The sequence below is a fragment of the Puma concolor genome, chromosome E1 (genome assembly GCF_028749965.1).
Source record: "Puma concolor isolate L17-30 chromosome E1, mPumCon1.1.hap2, whole genome shotgun sequence".
NCBI lineage: Eukaryota > Metazoa > Chordata > Mammalia > Carnivora > Felidae > Puma > Puma concolor.
In genome coordinates, this window is record NC_141680.1 from 47,781,600 (window position 1) to 47,800,283 (window position 18,684).

General features: G+C 40.6%; 1 protein-coding gene across 6 annotated transcripts in view; it reads left to right on the forward strand.

The window, feature by feature from the left end:
* The window catches only part of TLK2 (tousled like kinase 2), a 115,715-nt gene that overhangs the window by 82,538 nt on the left and 14,493 nt on the right, over positions 1 to 18,684 (forward strand). For all 6 annotated transcript variants that reach the window (XM_086687659.1, XM_086687657.1, XM_086687656.1 and 3 more), the window contains 5 exons: positions 3,420 to 3,486; positions 4,470 to 4,567; positions 6,580 to 6,661; positions 12,083 to 12,174; positions 17,437 to 17,526. In XM_086687659.1, coding sequence (XP_086543785.1) covers positions 3,420 to 3,486; positions 4,470 to 4,567; positions 6,580 to 6,661; positions 12,083 to 12,174; positions 17,437 to 17,526 — 429 coding nt within the window. The remainder of the gene's footprint in view (positions 1 to 3,419; positions 3,487 to 4,469; positions 4,568 to 6,579; positions 6,662 to 12,082; positions 12,175 to 17,436; positions 17,527 to 18,684) is intronic.

The following is an 18,684-nucleotide window of genomic DNA, read 5'->3' on the forward strand; positions in this document are numbered from 1 at the left end:
CTTTTTTTCTTTAGTTTTTTTTTAATGTTTAATTTTGAAAGAGAGAGACCAAGTGTGAGCGGGGGAGGGGCAGCGAGAGAGGGAGACACAGAATCTGAAGCAGGCTCCAGGCTCTGAGCTGTCAGCACAGAGCCTGACGGGGGCTCAAAGCCATGAACCGTGAGATCGTGACCTGAGCCAAAGTCAGATGCTTAACTGACTCAGCCACCCGGGCGCCCCTGGTCATCCCATTTTGACCACTAAGAGAATCTTCGTCTAGGGCAGGAGTTGACAGGCTTTTTCTATACTGGGCCATGGTAAATACTTTTAGGCTTTGTAGGCAGGCTGGTCTCTATTGCATCTACTCTGCACTGCTGACTGTTGTAGCCTGTTGTAGTACGTAAATGAATGGGTGTGGCTATGTTCCAATAAGACTTGATTTACAAAAACAGACTGTGAGGTGAATGGTCCATGGGTCAACTAAGCAGGAACTGCCAAACAGAATTGACATGGGAAATAAAACCTATATATTGTTTACCTATTTAAAATATTTCTTATACGTACTTAATATGAAGACATTCAAGTCATGGCCTCTGTCTTCAAGAAGATTTCACATAAAAAAGGGAAAAAAGAGGGGCGCCTGGGTGGCTCAGTCTGTTGAGCGTCCGACTTCAGGCCAGGTCATGATCTTGCGGTTTGTGGGTTTGGACCCCATGTTGGGCTCTGTGCTGACAGCTCGGAATGGAGCCTGCTTCGGATTCTGTGTGTGTGTCTCTCTCTCTCAAAAATAAATAAACATTGGGGTGCTTGGGTGGCTTAGTCAGTTGAGCATCCTACTTCGGCTCTGGTCATGATCTCATGGTTCCTGGGTTGGAGCCTTGCGTCGGGCTCTGTGCTGACAGCTCAGAGCCTGGAGCCTGCCTCAGATTTTGTGTCCCCCTCTCTCTCCGCCCCACCCCTGCTTGTGCTTTGTCTCTCTTTGTCTTTCAAAAATGAATAAACATAAAAATTAAAAAAATAATAATAAATAAACATTAAAAATTAAAAAAAAAAGGCAGGGGGAAAGATCTATAGATAGTAGTGTAAGCAATCACTGAAGAATTGATGGTAGCCATGAAGCTCATTCCTGAATTGGATGTTTGAAATTTAAAGTACATTTTTCATAAAAACAGTAACCAGTATTGTAATCTGTATATCTGTAGTGGCTTCATTGGTTTTTCAAGGGAAAAAGAAATTTTGCAAAGCTGTCATTGTGGGAGTCTTTGGCTGAAAATAGGTTTTAGGTCTAAAGATAGACACAAAAGATAATGATATTGTATAATTTATTGAAGAATATGTCTTTTTCCTTTATGTTTTCGTCTCAGTTCTCAAAAAAATTAACCTCCAATCCACCAAATATAATAGTGTGTGTACTGCACTATTGTTTAAGGTCCATGACATCCCATTCCAGTGAGAAAGATGGCTTAATACCATTCCTTACTCCATACATACTTGGTGTTTTGGGGAGCCTTTTCCTGGACATTCATTTAGTAAGTTTATGGTAAATGCATATTGTACAATTGGCCTTGGTCTGGACACTAGGGATACAGAGCTAAAGGATACAGCCCTAGCCTTAGGAGCTTACAGTTTATTTAGGGGAAATGAACAGGTAAATAAACTAATGATTTCATTGAGGATAGTGATAATAGTATACACAGTGAATAAACTTGGAAAACATCTTCATTCTTATAACTAAATATTTCACTAAATATTTTAAAACTAGATTTTAAATTTAAAATATTTTCTTTCAGAAAGTCCAAGTAGGAACCCAGATTTGGAAGATTCTCTGGGCAAATGTTGTACACATCAGTCTGATCATTGTCTTCTTTGTGACCACTCCCAGGTTTATTTTGTGAAGAGACTGTCCCTACAGTATTACTTGAAAATTATTTAATGCTAATGCATAAGACTATTGGCTTAGTAGTAATAAAGAAGGCATAGGCTGTTTCCTTGCCATAGAACAATAACTAGAACTCAGTCTAGGCCAGTAGTGTGTCAGTAAGCAGTTGCCATCTGGAGTCCTGTGTAAAATCCAAGCTGGAAGGCCTTTAGTCCAGTTTTTAATTAAAGTATCTGTAACTTGGCTCATTCATTTGGCCAGAAGCCAAAAACAGTCCTCTGGAGCCTTAGAGTGAGTCACATTATCACCTGTGATACCAATCCTATTTCAGGCAGAGAGAATCCCTAACTGTATTTTCATTTCTCCCTTTTCTACTCGTGTGATATGGAGTATGGATAGAAGTACTTCTGCCTCTGTGAAGGGACAGATGTAACAACCTAGTGGATGTATTTCCTCTTGTTAGTCTCTTTTAGTCAGACCTCAAAGGCTGTTTTGTAGCTCTTCCTGGTTGATGGGATAGCTGTTCCTTCTTTCTCCTGCTATTTGGAATATAACTGAACAGTGACATCTAACACACTGAAGTCTATGTGTCTGCTTCTAGAATGTGAAGAGGGTGAAGATGGAGGAGTAAGTGATCACTCCTTAAATGCTCGTTCTTAAGATACAAAGTTGTGATTGGAGTAGATGGAACACAACAAGTGACTACCCACTCAAGTCAGCCCTTTGAGTATTGTATTCAAATACCATTTTACAACTTAGGAATTATTTCACATTCTCGCTTAATAGTCACAACAGCTTTCTTAGATGGGTACTATTGCTTGCCACTCTCTTAAGAAACTGAGACTTAAAAAGTTGCTTGTCCAGGTCACATGGCCATTGGCCTGAGTTGCACTTTGAACCCTAGACCTCAGACTCCAAATCCTGGACTCTTCCGTTATGTCGTCCTACTCCTTGTTATCATGGTAGCAGAGTGTACGAGATTCTCAAAAATCATCACATCCATTGGCTTATTACTGTCTCTTCAAAAAGAAAGTTCAGGCATATAATTTTTGGCTACTTTCCCAATGGATTTTCATCTGAGATTGTATGGACAAAACTCATTTCATAAATAATGTAAAAATATAAGCTCATTTATTTTTCTCATTTTTTTATAAATTAGCCTCCTTTCTTCATGTCACATCTGATAAATCACAGAAGTTTTCAACGTTTATTTATTTTTGGGACAGAGAGAGACAGAGCATGAACGGGGGAGGGGCAGAGAGAGAGGGAGACACAGAATCGGAAACAGGCTCCAGGCTCTGAGCCATCAGCCCAGAGTCCGACGCGGGGCTCGAACTCATGGACCGTGAGATCGTGACCTGGCTGAAGTCGGAAGCTTAACCGACTGCGCCACCCAGGCGCCCCAATCACAGAAGTTTTCTTTTGTCAGATTGCAAGATAATCTAGCTTTTAGTTATTTTAACAGACTGACTCTACCATATGGCATGCTTTGGCATTTCTCTTTTGATAGGCACACTACAATTTCAAATAATTTACTGGAATTTCTACCATTATCTTCTAGGTTAACATTAGCAGAATACCATGAACAAGAAGAAATCTTCAAACTCAGATTAGGTCATCTTAAAAAGGTAAGTATAATGAGCAAAATATGTCTGGAGAAATCAGTTTACATGTCGTATTAAAGCAAATGTCATAGTTGGACATACCTGCTAAAATCTGGAGTAGTTCTTCTCCCTATTATATCCTGTATTCCACCGTGAATGGTGGAATTCATGTCTTTGAATTTTTGAGTCAACTCCAGCCACCCAATGAGAGCACTTTTTTCAGCCAGTGATATACCAATAGATAACTCTGCATATCTCATAAAGTTTCATAAGTAGTTATCCTTAGGTAAAAGTTAAATATTCAGTATGAGCAGGTGGTTCAGATTTGATCTGAAAGCTCTTAATATTTTAAACTTGTACCAACCACACAAAGTCACCTACATAAAAATAGGTATTGATGATGTTCACAGAGGCATCTTAAATATGGATTGCCCATCTCCTAAATTCAACAGCCCATACATTTTTGGTAGATACTACTTATGGGGATGATGGTCAGTAAGCATTTAATAAACTGCCTTTGGTGTGTGTTTTTCCAACTGGGTTCTCAGATCTTGTTAAATCAGTGGAATTTAAGGCACCAAACATAATCCATACTTACAGAGCAAAACCAGATACAGAACCTGATTTTTGAAAAAAAAAAAAAAAAAAAAAGGAAAAAGGAAAAAAAAGATTGTATGTCTGTATATAAATACAGAGAACATTTCTGAAAATTTACACAGGATACTTAACAGTAGTTACATCTGGGGAATGGGCATGGAGACGAGAGGGCAGGGCAGCAAGAGGGCTTTTTTCTTACTTGTACTCCTTTGTACGGTTTGAATTTTATTTATTATTTACTGTGATCTTGCTTTTTATGATTAAAATTCTAGTACTTAAAAAAAAATCCTTTTTAATGTGGAAGAAACATTTTCCTTTAGTTTTTTGAAAGAAAAATGTCTGTTTTTGAAATGAGATTCCTAAAGGGTAGTTTCCTGTGTTCTGAGCTTTTTCTTTCCTTTTCACTTTAGGAGGAAGCAGAGATCCAGGCAGAGCTGGAAAGGCTAGAAAGGGTTAGAAATCTACATATCAGGGAACTAAAAAGGATACATAATGAAGATAATTCACAGTAAGCAACTTGGGGGTATGTTGGGTTGGAGATTGCTAAACAGTTTCTGACATGAATTGAATGGTCTAGAATGATGGTTCTGCTTAATATAAATTGGGTATATGATTCCATGGTGTTTTTAGCTCTATTGCAGGGTGTAATACAGGTTTGTGAACACAACTATGGCTTGCTTTAATTTAAATATATATAGGGGTGCCTGGGTGACTCAGTCGGTTGAGCATCCGACTTCGGCTCAGGTCATGATCTCATGGTTTGTGAGTTCGAGCCCCATATCGGGCTCTGTGCTGACAGCTCAGAGCCTGGAGCTTGCTTCGGATTCTGTGTCTCCACCTCTCTCTCTGACCCTGCCCTACTTGCGCACACTCTCTCTCTCTCTCTCTCTCAAAAAATAAACATTAAGGGGCTCCTGGGTGGCTCAGTCAGTTAAGCATCCGGCTTCGGCTCAGGTCATGATCTCACCGTCTGTGAGTTCGAGCCCCGTGTTGGGCTCTGTGCTGACAGCTCAGAGCCTGGAGCCTGCTTCGGATTCTGTGTCTCCCTCTCTCTCTGACCCTCCCCCATTCATGCTCGCTCTCTCTCTCTCTCTCTCTCTCTCTGTCTAAAAAAAATAAATAAATGTTAAAAAAAACTAAAAAAGAAAAACATTAAAAAAATAAATAAATATAGATAGATTTATATGTTAAATATGTATACATGTATTCTAGCATTTTCACACAAATAGAGGTCACTAAACAATATAGCTTTGCAGTTGTAGGTGGTTGGGATACTCTGTGTTTTCAGATTCCTGCAGAGCCCTGCTAAATGGAAGCACCGGTGACAGTGTCATGGCATGGAAGGGTTCCTGGGTTGGGATGGCATGGTTTTAGAATGACCTTTAAGGGCCCTTTGGGTGCTGAGATTTTAAACAAGACTGTCTTAGGTTTAGGTATTAATTGTAGATGAATGCCCACCTTTGTTTATAAGTCATTTAAAGGATTGAAACTGAAAAGTAGATTGATATGGGAAATACCTTTAGTTTGTAATCTTTTCTTTTTAAAATTTTTCTGACTCTGAAACATGATTTTTTTGGACATAGCTATTGCTTGTGTATTTTTGTTTGGCCAGTGTGAGCCATGGATTTTTCTTTCTGGGAGGTGGCAGGCCACAGCAGTTACCGTGATCCAGCACTCTGTATGTGTCAGGCATAGAGCTGTCTTCATGAGAGCCCAACAAAATTACGTTGACTTGACCAGGGACCCACAGCTGTGCGACTAAACAAAGAGCCGAACTTGCTGTGGAACGCCAGAGCCGACCGCCACGCAGCAGTGGCACCCCTCTGCAGGCATGCCACTGTCTCAAAATTAAAATAGTTTTCCCGGATTAACAGTGGGGCAGTTTAAGATCAGGAACTAGGTAGAAATAGTTTTAAAGTTATTTTTGCCAGAATCTCTCTTGTCTTTGTCTTATTGTTAGAAAACAACACAAGGTGGAATCCTGTGTGGCAGAAACAGTTATATCATGAGACTGTCTCAAAGAGGGAAAATAAATGTACATAGGACGAACATGTGATTTACTTTATAATCAGATCTGTTTTTAAGGCTATGTAAAATATCTTGGGAGTTTTATTGTGTTAGTTTTGGAATGGTGGAAACATGTGGCTTTTGAATACTTTGGAGGAACTGTGTAGCGCACTTTGGAAATCCCTGATCTAGTGTAGTCTATAGTCCCCTCACTTCATAGCAAGGCAGACAGGGAGGAAGGTCAACACACGTCACAGGTCCAGTTGTGACTGTGCTGAGGCTGGCATGTATACCTTACGGCTCTATAGCCAGTGCCATCCTTGTATTTATGTAGTCTCTTTGAACTATGTAACTTATTTCATGTTTACAATTAGCTATATTGGTGGTGTTACCAAACTGTCAGTAGCAGCTATAATCATGTGCATAGCATGTTGGATATTCTGGGAATTTTGCTAGTATGGAAGATTGTGTAGTCCTTGACCTCAGGATGTTCTGTATTCCCTGTTTCCACAGATTTAAAGATCATCCAACGCTAAATGACAGATATTTGTTGTTACATCTTTTGGGTAGAGGAGGTTTCAGTGAAGTTTACAAGGTAAGTGTAAGAAACTGGATACAAAGACTAAGATTAAATTATTGGTTATTACTGACTTGGAGAACATTAAGAATAGTAATAATTGTGAATTGAGATCTTTTGGTTGAAACTCAAAAGCTTACTAAGGCAGGATATAGTATTTTGCCCTGTTCTCAAGTTTGGAAAATTAAAAAAAAAAAATAAAACAGGAAGGAAAAACAGCATTGTTTCTCAGTAGTGAAATTATGGTGACTTATATTCTGTTTCTGTACTTCCCTGCCTCACTTACATTTGTTAGAAGTAAGTATGGGGGTGGGGCTCCTGGGTGGCTCAGTCAGTTAAGCGTCCGACTTCGGCTTAGGTCATGATCTCACATTTCATGAGTTCAAGCCCCGCATCGGGCTCTGTGCTGACAGCTCAGAGCCTGGAGCCTGCTTCAAATTCTGTGTGTCCCTCTCTCTCTCTCTCTCTGCCCCTCCCCTGCTCATGCTCTGTCTCTCTCAAAAATAAACATTAAAAAAAAAAATTTTTTTTAAAGAAATACATTTGTGTTACTTTTATTCTTATGATTTTTTTAAATAGATGCCTTAAAGTTCATTCTTATTTGAAAACCTGCTTCTTATTTTTAAAAAGTTCTCATCTTGGGTGCCTGGGTAGCTCAGTCCGTTAAGCATCTGACCTAGGCTCAGGTCATGATGTCACGGTTTGTGAGTTTGAGCCCTGCGTTGGGCTTTGTGCTGACAGCTCAGAGCCTGGAGCCTGCTTCATATCCTGTGTCTCCCTCTCTCTCTGCACCTCTCCTGCTCGTGCTGTTTCTCTCTCTCTCTTTCTCTCTCTCAAAATAAATGAAACATTAAAAAAAAAAAAAGTTCTCATCTTTTAAGAGCGTTCTGAAGCAGCGTCCTGGCTTTAGCCGGGCCAGTGAAGGTCAGACCACTGTGCCTTTAGTTCATTTGTACTAAATGAGAAATTCAGCAGGTTTTCAGTATAGCTGCAGTTCCATAACATGTTCACCAGTCACCGCCTCCTTGTTTCTGTAGGTGTTTCTGGCACCAGGATTTTGCATGCATAGTCGGTTTATGAAATGGTCTCTACTGCCTGGCCCTGTGAATTCCCTTTTCCTGAGGTGCAGTCTTCACTGTTGGGATTTACATTATGCCTTGTGAATTTATATATGGGAAATAGTTTGAGCAAAATAATGTTTTTATTTCAGATAAAAACAGTAAAAACTAGTTATGTACCCCCCTTTTTTAAATATTTTATATTTATTTTTAAATATTTTATTAAAAATTTTTTTAATGTTTGTTTATTTTTGAGAGAGAGAGAGGGAGTGAGCGAGCATGAGTGGGGGAGGAGCAGAGAGGGGGAGACACAGAATCCGAAGCAGGCTCCAGGCTCCGAGCTCTCAGCACAAAGCCCCAACACGGGGCTCGAACCCACGAACCGTTAGATCATGACCTGAGCCAAAGCCGAACACTTAGTCGACTGAGCCACCCAGGCGCCCCATGTGTATTAATGTTTTTAATCGAAGTTACTTGGCATACAATGATATATTTGTTTTAGTTGTATAACATAATGATTTGACGGTTTTCTTTAGTGTTAATTTTTACTGTGATGATATATATAAAAATTTACCACTTGTGCAATTTGTTTGCATTAAGTATGTTCATAATGTCGTACAACTACCATTACTGTTCACTTCCAGAACTAGAATATTATTTTTAGTATACTACTGGGCTTGATTTTCTAGTATTTCATATTTTCTGTCTCTGTTCATAAGCGCGGCTGGCCCATAGTCCTCTTTTGTGTGCAGGCAGCATTGTCTAGCTTTTATGTCCTAGTTATCCAGAGTAAGTTGTGAAATTTCTTTTTTCCCATGCCCTGGGATGCATTGCATAGGGATTGTTGGCTCCTTAAAAGAGCAGGGGTACCTGGGTGGCTCGGTCTCTCAGGCGTCCAGCTTCAGCTCAGGTCATGATCTCATGGTTCATGAGTTCGAGCCCCGTGTCAGGCTCTGTGCTGACAGCTCAGAGCCTGGATCCTGCTTCAAATTCTGTGTCTCCCTCTCTCTCTCTGCCCCTCCCCTGCTCATGCTCGTGTGAGTTCTCTCTCAAAAATAAATAAACATTAAAAAATAAATTAAAAAATAAAAGGGCAGACTCCGAATCACATGGGTAGATATTGTAGAGGAAAACATTTTGATAACCTTTTTAATTTCTTCTTCAAATACTGATTTGCTATTTTCTTCCCCTTCTTAAGCCAGTTTTGATAATTTTCCTGGAAAATCTATTTCACCTTGGTTTAAAAATGTCATCCATGGGGCACCTTGAGTGGCTCAGTCAGTTAAGCATCTGACTCTAGGTTTCAGCTCAGGTCATGATCTCACGATTGGTGAGGTGGATGGAGCCTGAGTCTGGTTCTGTGCTGACAGCATGGAGCCTGCTTGGGATTCTCTCTGTCTCCCTTTCTGCCCCTCCCTTACACTCATGCTCTGCCTCTTTCTCTCTCAAAATAAATAAACGTTAAAAAATATATATCATCCATACCTTAGTTATTTCTCTTTTTTATGAAATGTTTATTTTTATTATTTATTATTTATTTTTAATTTTTTTATTTTTTGAGAGAGGAGACAGAGCACTAGTGGGGGAAGGGCAGAGAGATGGAGACAGAATCCAAAGCAGGCTCCAGGCTCCAAGCTACGAGCTGTCAGCACAGAGCCCGACGTGGGGCTTGAACTCACTAGCAGTGAGATCATGACCTGAACCAAAGTCAGACTGAGCTACCCTGGCGCCCCTGAAGTGTTTATTTTTATATCTCTTGAGTGATAGGTCAGAGATGAGTCAATGTTTATTTTTTCCTCTAAGAATCAACTTTTTATTTTGTTGATCACGTCTGCTCTTTGATTTTTTCATTAACTTGTGTTTTTAATCTTTCCTTCCTTTTGCTTTCTTTGTTTCTGTTTTCATTCTTGAATCACTCTATTTTTTTGTTTTTGATAATTTTAAAGTTGTAAAAACACAAAATTTATCATCATAACCACTTTTAAGTGTACATTTTAGTAGTGTTAGGTGTATTTATGTTGTTGTGAAACAGATCTGCAGAATTTTTTCATCTTGCAAAACTGAAACTTTACCCATTAAGCAACAAGTCTCCTCTCCCAGCCCCTGATAACTGCCATTCTACTTTCTGTTTCAATGAACTTGACTACTTTTAGATACCTGTGTAAGTGGAATCACAGTATTTGTCTTTTTGTGACTGGCTCATTTACTTAGCATGATGTTCTCCAAGCTCATCCATGTTGATGTGATAGGATTTCCTTCTTTTAAGGCTGAATAATACTCCATTGTATGCATATACTTCGTTTTCTTTATCCATTCCTCTGGCAGTGGATGTTGGGGTTGCTTCCTCTCCTGGTCTGTAGTGAATTGTGCTGCTTTGAACATGCATGGGCACATACCTCTTAGAGAAGTTGCTTGTAATTCTTTTGGGTATAAACCTACAAGTGAAACAAATACTTTTTTAAAATCATCAGCATTTGTTCTTGTTGCTTCCCAGTTACTTGTTAGTTATTTCTTCATCCTGTGTTTTCCTAGTGTGTTCCTTAGTCATGTTTACATTCCTGAAATTTAGATGCTTCTTAAATCGGTGGTGGATCACAGTGTCTTGGATTCAGAAATAGGGTACAGTGGGTGGACAAAAAGACACTTGTCGTATCATTAGTGCTCTTACAAATTAGGTGGTATTTGATCTGGCTTTTAATGGTTATAAATGGTTTTCTCCTGTAAAGGCATGATGTTCTATAAGCTTGTAGGTGGACTTCAGATTCTATAAGAAAAATAGAGTTCAGAAGTTTCCATTTCTGTGAAATAAGCTATTCTGTTTAAACTGTGTAGTTTTTGGGGCGCCTGGGTGGCGCAGTCGGTTAAGCGTCCGACTTCAGCCAGGTCACGATCTCGCGGTCCGTGAGTTCGAGCCCCGCGTCAGGCTCTGGGCTGATGGCTCGGAGCCTGGAGCCTGTTTCCGATTCTGTGTCTCCCTATCTCTCTGCCCCTCCCCCGTTCATGCTCTGTCTCTCTCTGTCCCAAAAATAAATAAACGTTGAAAAAAAAAAAAATAAAAAAAAAATAAATTGTGTAGTTTTTATATTAAAAAATGCTGGTTTAAATTTAATATAAATTAGAAGTTTCTTTCATGAGTAGCCATCTCTTGCAGTTAGTGCTTCCCTAGAGGTAGCTTATGTTTTAAAAGATCCGTAGAACAGGAGTCATGACTTATCCTGTACCTGTTGGTTTCATCTGTCCATACATTTGTGGAAACGGGTAGATGGGTGGTAATAGTGCTGGAACTGAGGTATTAAATTTCTTACTGAACTTTAATTTGTTTATGAGTTTATTTATTTGGGGGGGGGGGGTGGGGAGGGGCAGAGAGAGAGAATCACAAGTAGGCTCCACACTATCATTGCAGAGCCTGATGGGCTCAATCCCAGGAACCATGAGACCATGACCTGAGCTGAAATCAAGAGTCAGAGGCTTAACTAACTGAGCCACCCAGGCACCCCTCATCTCAACCTTAAGAATTAAGAAAAATTATTCATCCCAAAGGAGTTCTTCAATAAATTCTTTTGTATAGGAGAAATACCCTGTTGTGTTAAAATACTACTCACGTTATCAACTTGTGATTTACACTTAGCATCCTCACAAACCCACCTGTTCCCCTTCTTCCCCACCCCCGCCCCATGATCTAGCACTACCTAGCTGATGCAGGACTTTCCAGCAGTGGCAGTCTTTGGGGAAAGTATGTCCTTTTCTTTGGACAGTGCTGGAGATGTGATCTGGTGTGACAACTTTCAGACATGTTGGGATCAAAAACTGCTTTTTATTTGCCCATTGTATATGGGTGGGGCTAAAGGCAGGGTGTTATTTTATTTGTTTGTATTTTAATAAACAGTGTAACAAATTACGAGGTTATTTTCTAAGCAGACAGTGAAGAGGTGTATCTGGAGGGGTTATTTCTCAAGGAGCAGATAGTGTGTGTCCCCAGCATTTTAGAAGTGTCCTGTCCCAGTGTCAGCAGAGGGGCAAGATACAATGCAAGGGAGTGAGGTCCCAGAGAGGGTGGATATTGTCCACAGAGAGAACTGTTTGGAAATGACTGGTAAGGCATGGGCTGTCTTGCTGTTTGTGGTGTGTACTTGGTTGTTTTCTAAGCCCCTTGGTGCCAGTGAGTCTGGAGACTTCTAAATTATCTGATCACAAGTTTCAAGAAGATGGTTGCAACTCTGAAACAAGTATGTGATGTGTTGTCATCCACTGTTGTTTTTATTTTATAATGCATTTGGGGTTTTGAATCATGGATGTGTTAAATAGAAGCTTTGAGTCCGTTACTTGCCTGTAATTCTTGTTAGCATTTATCCAGAACATAATTTATTCCTTTTCTTTGCAGGCATTTGATCTAACAGAACAAAGATATGTAGCTGTGAAAATTCACCAGTTAAATAAAAACTGGAGAGATGAGAAAAAGGAGAATTACCACAAGTAAGTGATCCTAGAGTGTCTGATTTTTCAAAATTTGGAAGTAACAGCTGTAGTTTGGGCCCTGTGCTAACAGCTGTACATGCATTGTTGTTGTTTCATTTAATCCTTATGACTATCCTGGGAGAGTAAGAAATTTTCCATCTTACTGATGAGCAAATTGAAACTTACAGAATTTGAGTAATAGTTAAGAAATGGCTGAGCTGGTGTTTAAATCTAGACTTCCCTTAATCTAAAACCCATGCTCTTCAACCTCCCTTTCCGTTATGTGTGTAACATTAGCTACAGTAAACAAGTAAAGCCTCGGAAACTGTCTTGCTGTCTATAGAAAGCAGATGATGGAGTCCTTCAGTGGCCTGGGCATCCTGAGGGGCTCTGGGCTGGGCTTTTTCCTGCCTGTTCAGTCATTTCTTTATGGAGGAAATGGGAAGGGGGGGTACCTGGGGTGCCTCTTGTCTGCAGTGGTGCTTGTTGGACATTCAGTTCCTCAGTGCTGTGTCCCCCTCCCCCTCCCCCTCACGGTTTTCCCTCCGAATTCTGTGTTCAGGGTCCTGAATGCCACTGGCTGGCGCTCCTCTTCTGTGTTGGGAGAAGGGCTGGGAGGGTGACTTCTTTAGCTTGAATAATGATTACATGTACAGGTGTGAATTTCTTTGATCCACTAATGGCGGGTTTGGCTTGTTTTCCCCACCCCGCCCCCCAAGCTTCAGAACGTTGGAATTCATGGCTCATTCGGTTTGGAGGCCACTCATACCTGATTTGCTGTTAGGATCCCCACTGGGCTTAGTATTGTTTCCTTGTTGTAGGTAAAAGCACTGAATTAGACATGTCCTGACCCCGGAAGGAGAAGATAACCACTTTTAATGTAAACTCACCTCCTTTCTATGAGAGCAGTTGTGTTTTTTTTTTTTCTTATAGGTTGTACTTTGAAGGGAAAAAAAGCAGTGGACTTTGAAGTAGCCTTTTTTTTTTTTTTTAAGTTTATTTTATTTTGGGGGGGGGGTGCAAGTGGCGAAGGGGCAGAGAAAGAGGGAGAATCCCAAGCAGGCTCCGCGCCATCAGCACAGAGCCAGATGCAGGACTTGCACCCACAAACCACGAGAACATGACCTGAGCCAAAATCAAGTCAGACGCTTAACCGACTGAGCCACCCAGGCACCCCTGAAATAGCCTTTTAATTGGCTTCTAAATCTCAAGGGAAAAGTAAAACATTTCTACATCATCAGTGGTTCTTGGGGCATAGACCAAGGCAACTCTTGCTGTATACATGTTCCTTATCAGGGGTCCAGGAACCTCCCCTCCCCTCCGCCGCCCCCTCATTCTGTGCTGGATGGCACTCAGCACTGGAGAAGTGAAGGTTCCTGTGGCGTTAAGAGAAATTGGGCTTAGCGGAGGTAGCAAAAGGGATGAGGTGTGCTTTATGCATGGCACCTTGTGTGTGTATCTTACGTGACAGGCAGCTGCAGTCCAGATGCTTCTGAGGAACAGTTACATTATTACAAGCACATTCCAGTCACTTGGCGTTCAGGGACAAATGGCATATGCCACAGTGAATGCCAGGAGCACTTCAGAGAAGGAAGCCACATGTTGCTCTGACCAGTTAGAAACGTGAAATGTCCCCCTTACATTGAGACTCTCAGAGTGCGTAGGGAGTTGGAATGGTACTTGCTTCTCTTTAAAAATGCTCTCCAGCTATCCTTGGAGCCTGTTCTGTATCTTATGTGTGACCTGACCACTCTAAACCACTTGACTTTGTGAGGGGCCAGCCTTGATTAACCTTGAGAAGGTGGTTCCTGTGCTGGGATTTGCACATACTTTGCCTAGTTTCAGCGTCCACCTCTTAGGCTGGCCCTAAAGAGAACTCTACTGAGGAATACTGTGATGACTGCTGGTGGGGTGCTGCCCACCTTAGCCTTTTGAAACAATGAGGGGTCGAAGCCTGGACCTTGTACCTCTGTGACACATCTGGCAAGCTGCTTTGAGTGCTGGTGGGTAGAGATTGGGTATGTTCCTCACATTTCTCTACCAGGCAGAGTCCTAGAGCAAGTGAAGGGGGGCGTCTCAGCTTTCTGAGCTCTTTACTGAGCTCATGGTGGTACCTTTCTACTCTTCATTTCCTCACCAGAGGTGGGAATCATGGCACCCAAGTACCTTCTATGGAGCCGTCTCTGCAGGGGCCATTTCCTAGCTGACAGACAGACACATGGGGAGGGAGCGTGCCAAGTTCTTAAGACCTTTGCTCAAACCTAGGGAGAAATTCTTACACACTTTCACCTTTTTTGAAAGATTTTGCTTATAATGAAATCGTACTAATGAATACAGGCTATACAGATGATAGTGAATTAGCAAAAGGTCACTAACTCCTTGGAACTTACAGAGGCGTATATCAAACACATAACAGATTTTAGACAGTGCTTTAAAAATTTAGTATTAAACTACGGGGCGCCTGGGTGGCGCAGTCGGTTAAGCGTCAGACTTCAGCCAGGTCACGATCTCGCGGTCTGTGAGTTTGAGCCCCGCGTCGGGCTCTGGGCTGGTAGCTCAGAGCCTGGAGCCTGTTTCCGATTCTGTGTCTCCCTCTCTCTCTGCCCCTCCCCCGTTCATGCTCTGTCTCTCTCTGTCCCAAAAATAAATAAACGTTGAAAAAAAAAATTTTTTTTAATTAAAAAAAAAAATTTAGTATTAAACTAAAAAGTGGTACACTTTAGTGTTATGGTAACATTATAAAATATGAAAATGCTGCTATCCTGCATAGTAACGTCTCTGATTGCTTTTACTTTCATGGGAGTGACTTCCCAGTCCCATCTGGAATAAAGACATTTATTTGAGTCTTTATTAGGAAAGAAGGAAGAACTCAAAAGGTTGTTGTTTTGTTTAATTTTGAGTTCTGCTCTGCACCTCCTTTCTTCTCCTTCCTCCACAAACGAAAAGCAAACTGATTATTTTACTTTTGCATTATTAAAGCATTAGTAGGTATTATAAGATTCCTTTTTTTTAACAAGATTTCTTTGACTCCCCCAAGTAACATATTAAAAACTCCACAGTAGGAAACCTTTCATATAAAGCTGTCCACAGAAATCATTTTATCATTATACACTTACATATGATGGTCTTCTAATTTCTTAGGATAAAGTCATTTTGTAAGCCTATTGAATGTATATCCACTTATAAAAGAGTAAAAGACTAACACATGAGCGGATAAGATTCTTCCCGTTTCTAATTAAGCTTTCTGTAGTGCATTAACCCCTTGGATGCTAAATTAAAAGTTGAACATGCGAGGGATGTGGAAAGAGCCACGGCCTTGCCCGATGAAGCTCGAGAAGCGGGCTTAGAGCTTCACATGATGTTGAGGGAGTGTGCTCAGTGACACAGCAAATGCCGTTAGTTGGGGAGGACTTTGACCCTTCCTTTGGTTCTTAAGTTTTGCCTCCTTTAGTTGCCTCTGTTTCTTGTACCTTGAGGGAGAAATCAGTCTCTGCCCTGAAATGCACAACAAAACCAAAAAGTTACAACAGAAGGGCAGAGAACTGTAGATTTTTAGTATGTTAGAGGAAGAAATGACTTGAGGGTTATCTGGTTAGTCCCTAGCTTTCTTTTTTTTTTTTTTTTTTAATTTTTTTTTTTCAATGTTTATTTATTTTTGGGACAGAGAGAGACAGAGCATGAACGGGGGAGGGGCAGAGAGAGAGGGAGACACAGAATCGGAAACAGGCTCCAGGCTCCGAGCCATCAGCCCAGAGCCTGACGCGGGGCTCGAACTCACGGACCGCGAGATCGTGACCTGGCTGAAGTCTGACGCTTAACCGACTGCGCCACCCAGGCGCCCCTAGTCCCTAGCTTTCTAAACTTGGTTTTTGTTAACAGCATCGTCTGAATTTTACTGAACGAACTATTAGGTGGGATCTTGATATACGAAAAGGACACATGTGATGCTGCTTAGGTGGAATGAGGAGCTGGGCCAGAGCTACATTTGCTCAGGGTCTGCACCGGGGCTCCGGAGGCCTGTGTCTCCAGGGAGCGTCCTCGGAAACCTCCAATCCTGTGCAGCGTCGGGGAAGCCCAGAGAAGTGGCGTTACACAGCTGGGACTCTTGCAGCCAGGTTTCCAGGTCCCAGGGTAGTGGTGTCCTGACACTTCTCTGCCTAAGTGCTTGGCATGTCTTTTCTGTTCGGAAAGACGTAAAGATGATGAAATGAAGTATCACAAGAAGCAAAAACTGCTAAAAGTGGCAGCTTGAAAAACAAGCTCAGTCAGGCTCAGTTTCCATTCGGGAAAAATAGATTTTAATTACTTTTAGATTCTTGTTCCTCTCTCCTCCTTGCCCTGATCATTTCCTCATCTTTTCTTTAGTTGAGTACTTTCTGTGTATTTTTGACATACTGGGACACACCAGTTTCAGAAAACATCACCTGATTATATTTTACCATACTCTGGAAAGTTTCTCTTTTCTGATCTTGCCTTATAAGAAAATGCCCCAAGCTAAATGGTGCCGGATTACTTAAAATATAAGAATTTTCTGTTCTTCTCTTTGTAAATAAGAACTACCTTAAAAATTATTAGTAATTATATTGAATAAACACGTTCTAGTGTTTTAAAACTCAATGAATATGTCGGATTATGTAGTATATTTTTGTTCCTAATCTCATTAAGTGATTTGAAATTGGAAAAGTATTTAATAAAAAGATGTTAATTTGCATATATGTAGATTCTCATTCCAAGAAAACTAGGGCTTCATAATTTTCTATTAGATTCACATTTTCTTAAAAGAAAGTCAAGCTGATAGCCCTTTAAGTTCTTTTTGTAAGGAGAGTTTAAAAACAAATACAGAATACTACTAATTGCCTTGTACAGTCAGTGATCCTTTTACCCAAGGAGTTTACATGCTAAAATTGATTTCCTTGATGTATCCCCAGGCTATAAACACTTAGAGATACTAAGTTTTTGAGGAGAGAGAAAAAGCTGTCTTTATAATTTTTAAAGCTTCGATATTTGGGTATAAATATAAAACAGGTGAGATTGTGATAGAATGAACTTGAAACGGTCGGCATCCATTCATTCAATGATATTTGAGCACCTACTATTTTCTCAACAGATTGGTGGATACTAATAGTGAAAACAGGATGAGGAAAGATACAGAGCCAGCCAGATCTGAATGGAATGAATAGGCAGAAGCAAGGAAAAATGAGAGAATGTGTAGAAGTATCCTTTTAGAGGTCTAAAAGACAGTCCAAAATACAAAATGTTAATTTTCCACTTTGTTTACAGGCACGCATGTAGGGAATACCGGATTCACAAAGAACTGGATCATCCCAGAATAGTTAAGCTGTATGATTACTTTTCACTGGACACTGACTCGTAAGTGCCGTGACATTTTAGCTTAGCAGTTATGCTGTTTTCTTCCAGTGTGTTGACTACTCATGAAATGGAGCTTAAATCTGGGTCAAGGAAATACTCTCGGAGGGAGTCAAGTGTATGTATTTATGGGCAAATGATCGTGTGTGAATTCATGTTTGGGTCAGCAATACATCTCTTAGCCACAGGACTTGTATAGTTGTGTGCTGGTTAATGTTTAACAACCAGCTTGGTGGGGGTCGGAATAGGGCTAATATGTAGTATTTGACAATTTCTGTGATAATAAATTTCTCAACAGGTCCAATTTCAAGCTACTAACTTAAAAAAAAAAGCTTTATTGAGATATAATTTAAATGCCATATAATTCACCCACTTAAAGTAAACAGTTCAAGGCCTTTAGTATATTCACAGATCTGCAATCATTGCCATAGTCATTTTTTTTTTGCCATAGTCATTTTTAGGACATTTTCACTACCTCAAAAAGAAACCCCATACCTTTTGCTGTCACCCCCTTATTCTTCCACCCCACCGCCACCCCACTCCCAGCCCTAAGCAGCCACTAGTCTGGTTTTTTTTTTTTGGTCTCTATAGCTTTCCTATTTTGGACTTGTATAGGAATCACTCATGTAGTATCTGGAGTCTTCTGACTGGCTGCTTTTATTTGAGATGATGTTTTTTCAAGGTTTTTTATTGTAGCATATATTAGTACTTCATTCCTTTTTACGACCAAATATATTCCATTGTATGAATAAACCACCTTTTGTTTGTCCTTGCATCCTACCAGTGGCTTAATAACCAGCTCATAAAATTCCTGAAAATTAACTGTCAGCTCTTGGTAACTGTCACAAGTTGGTGCCAGCTGCCTCTGACGTGCCCCAGTGGGTGTGGACTGTACAAGAGAGCCTCTGCTCCACCCCAGAGATGCTGATGAACCGTGATGGGCCTTTTAAAGAAGTACCAGCAATGTGATTTTATCATAGAATGGGAACGAATGTGGCACAAATGAAGGCATAACCCAGTGCTGCCTGTGAAAACATAGCCTCACAGGCATGTGGGATGTTAGAGTTGGAAGGGATCTCAGTTCAGCTTTATTTTATAGATGGAAATTTGAGGCCCAGAGAAGTGAAATGACTTGCCCAAGATCTTTAATACTGTTAGGCA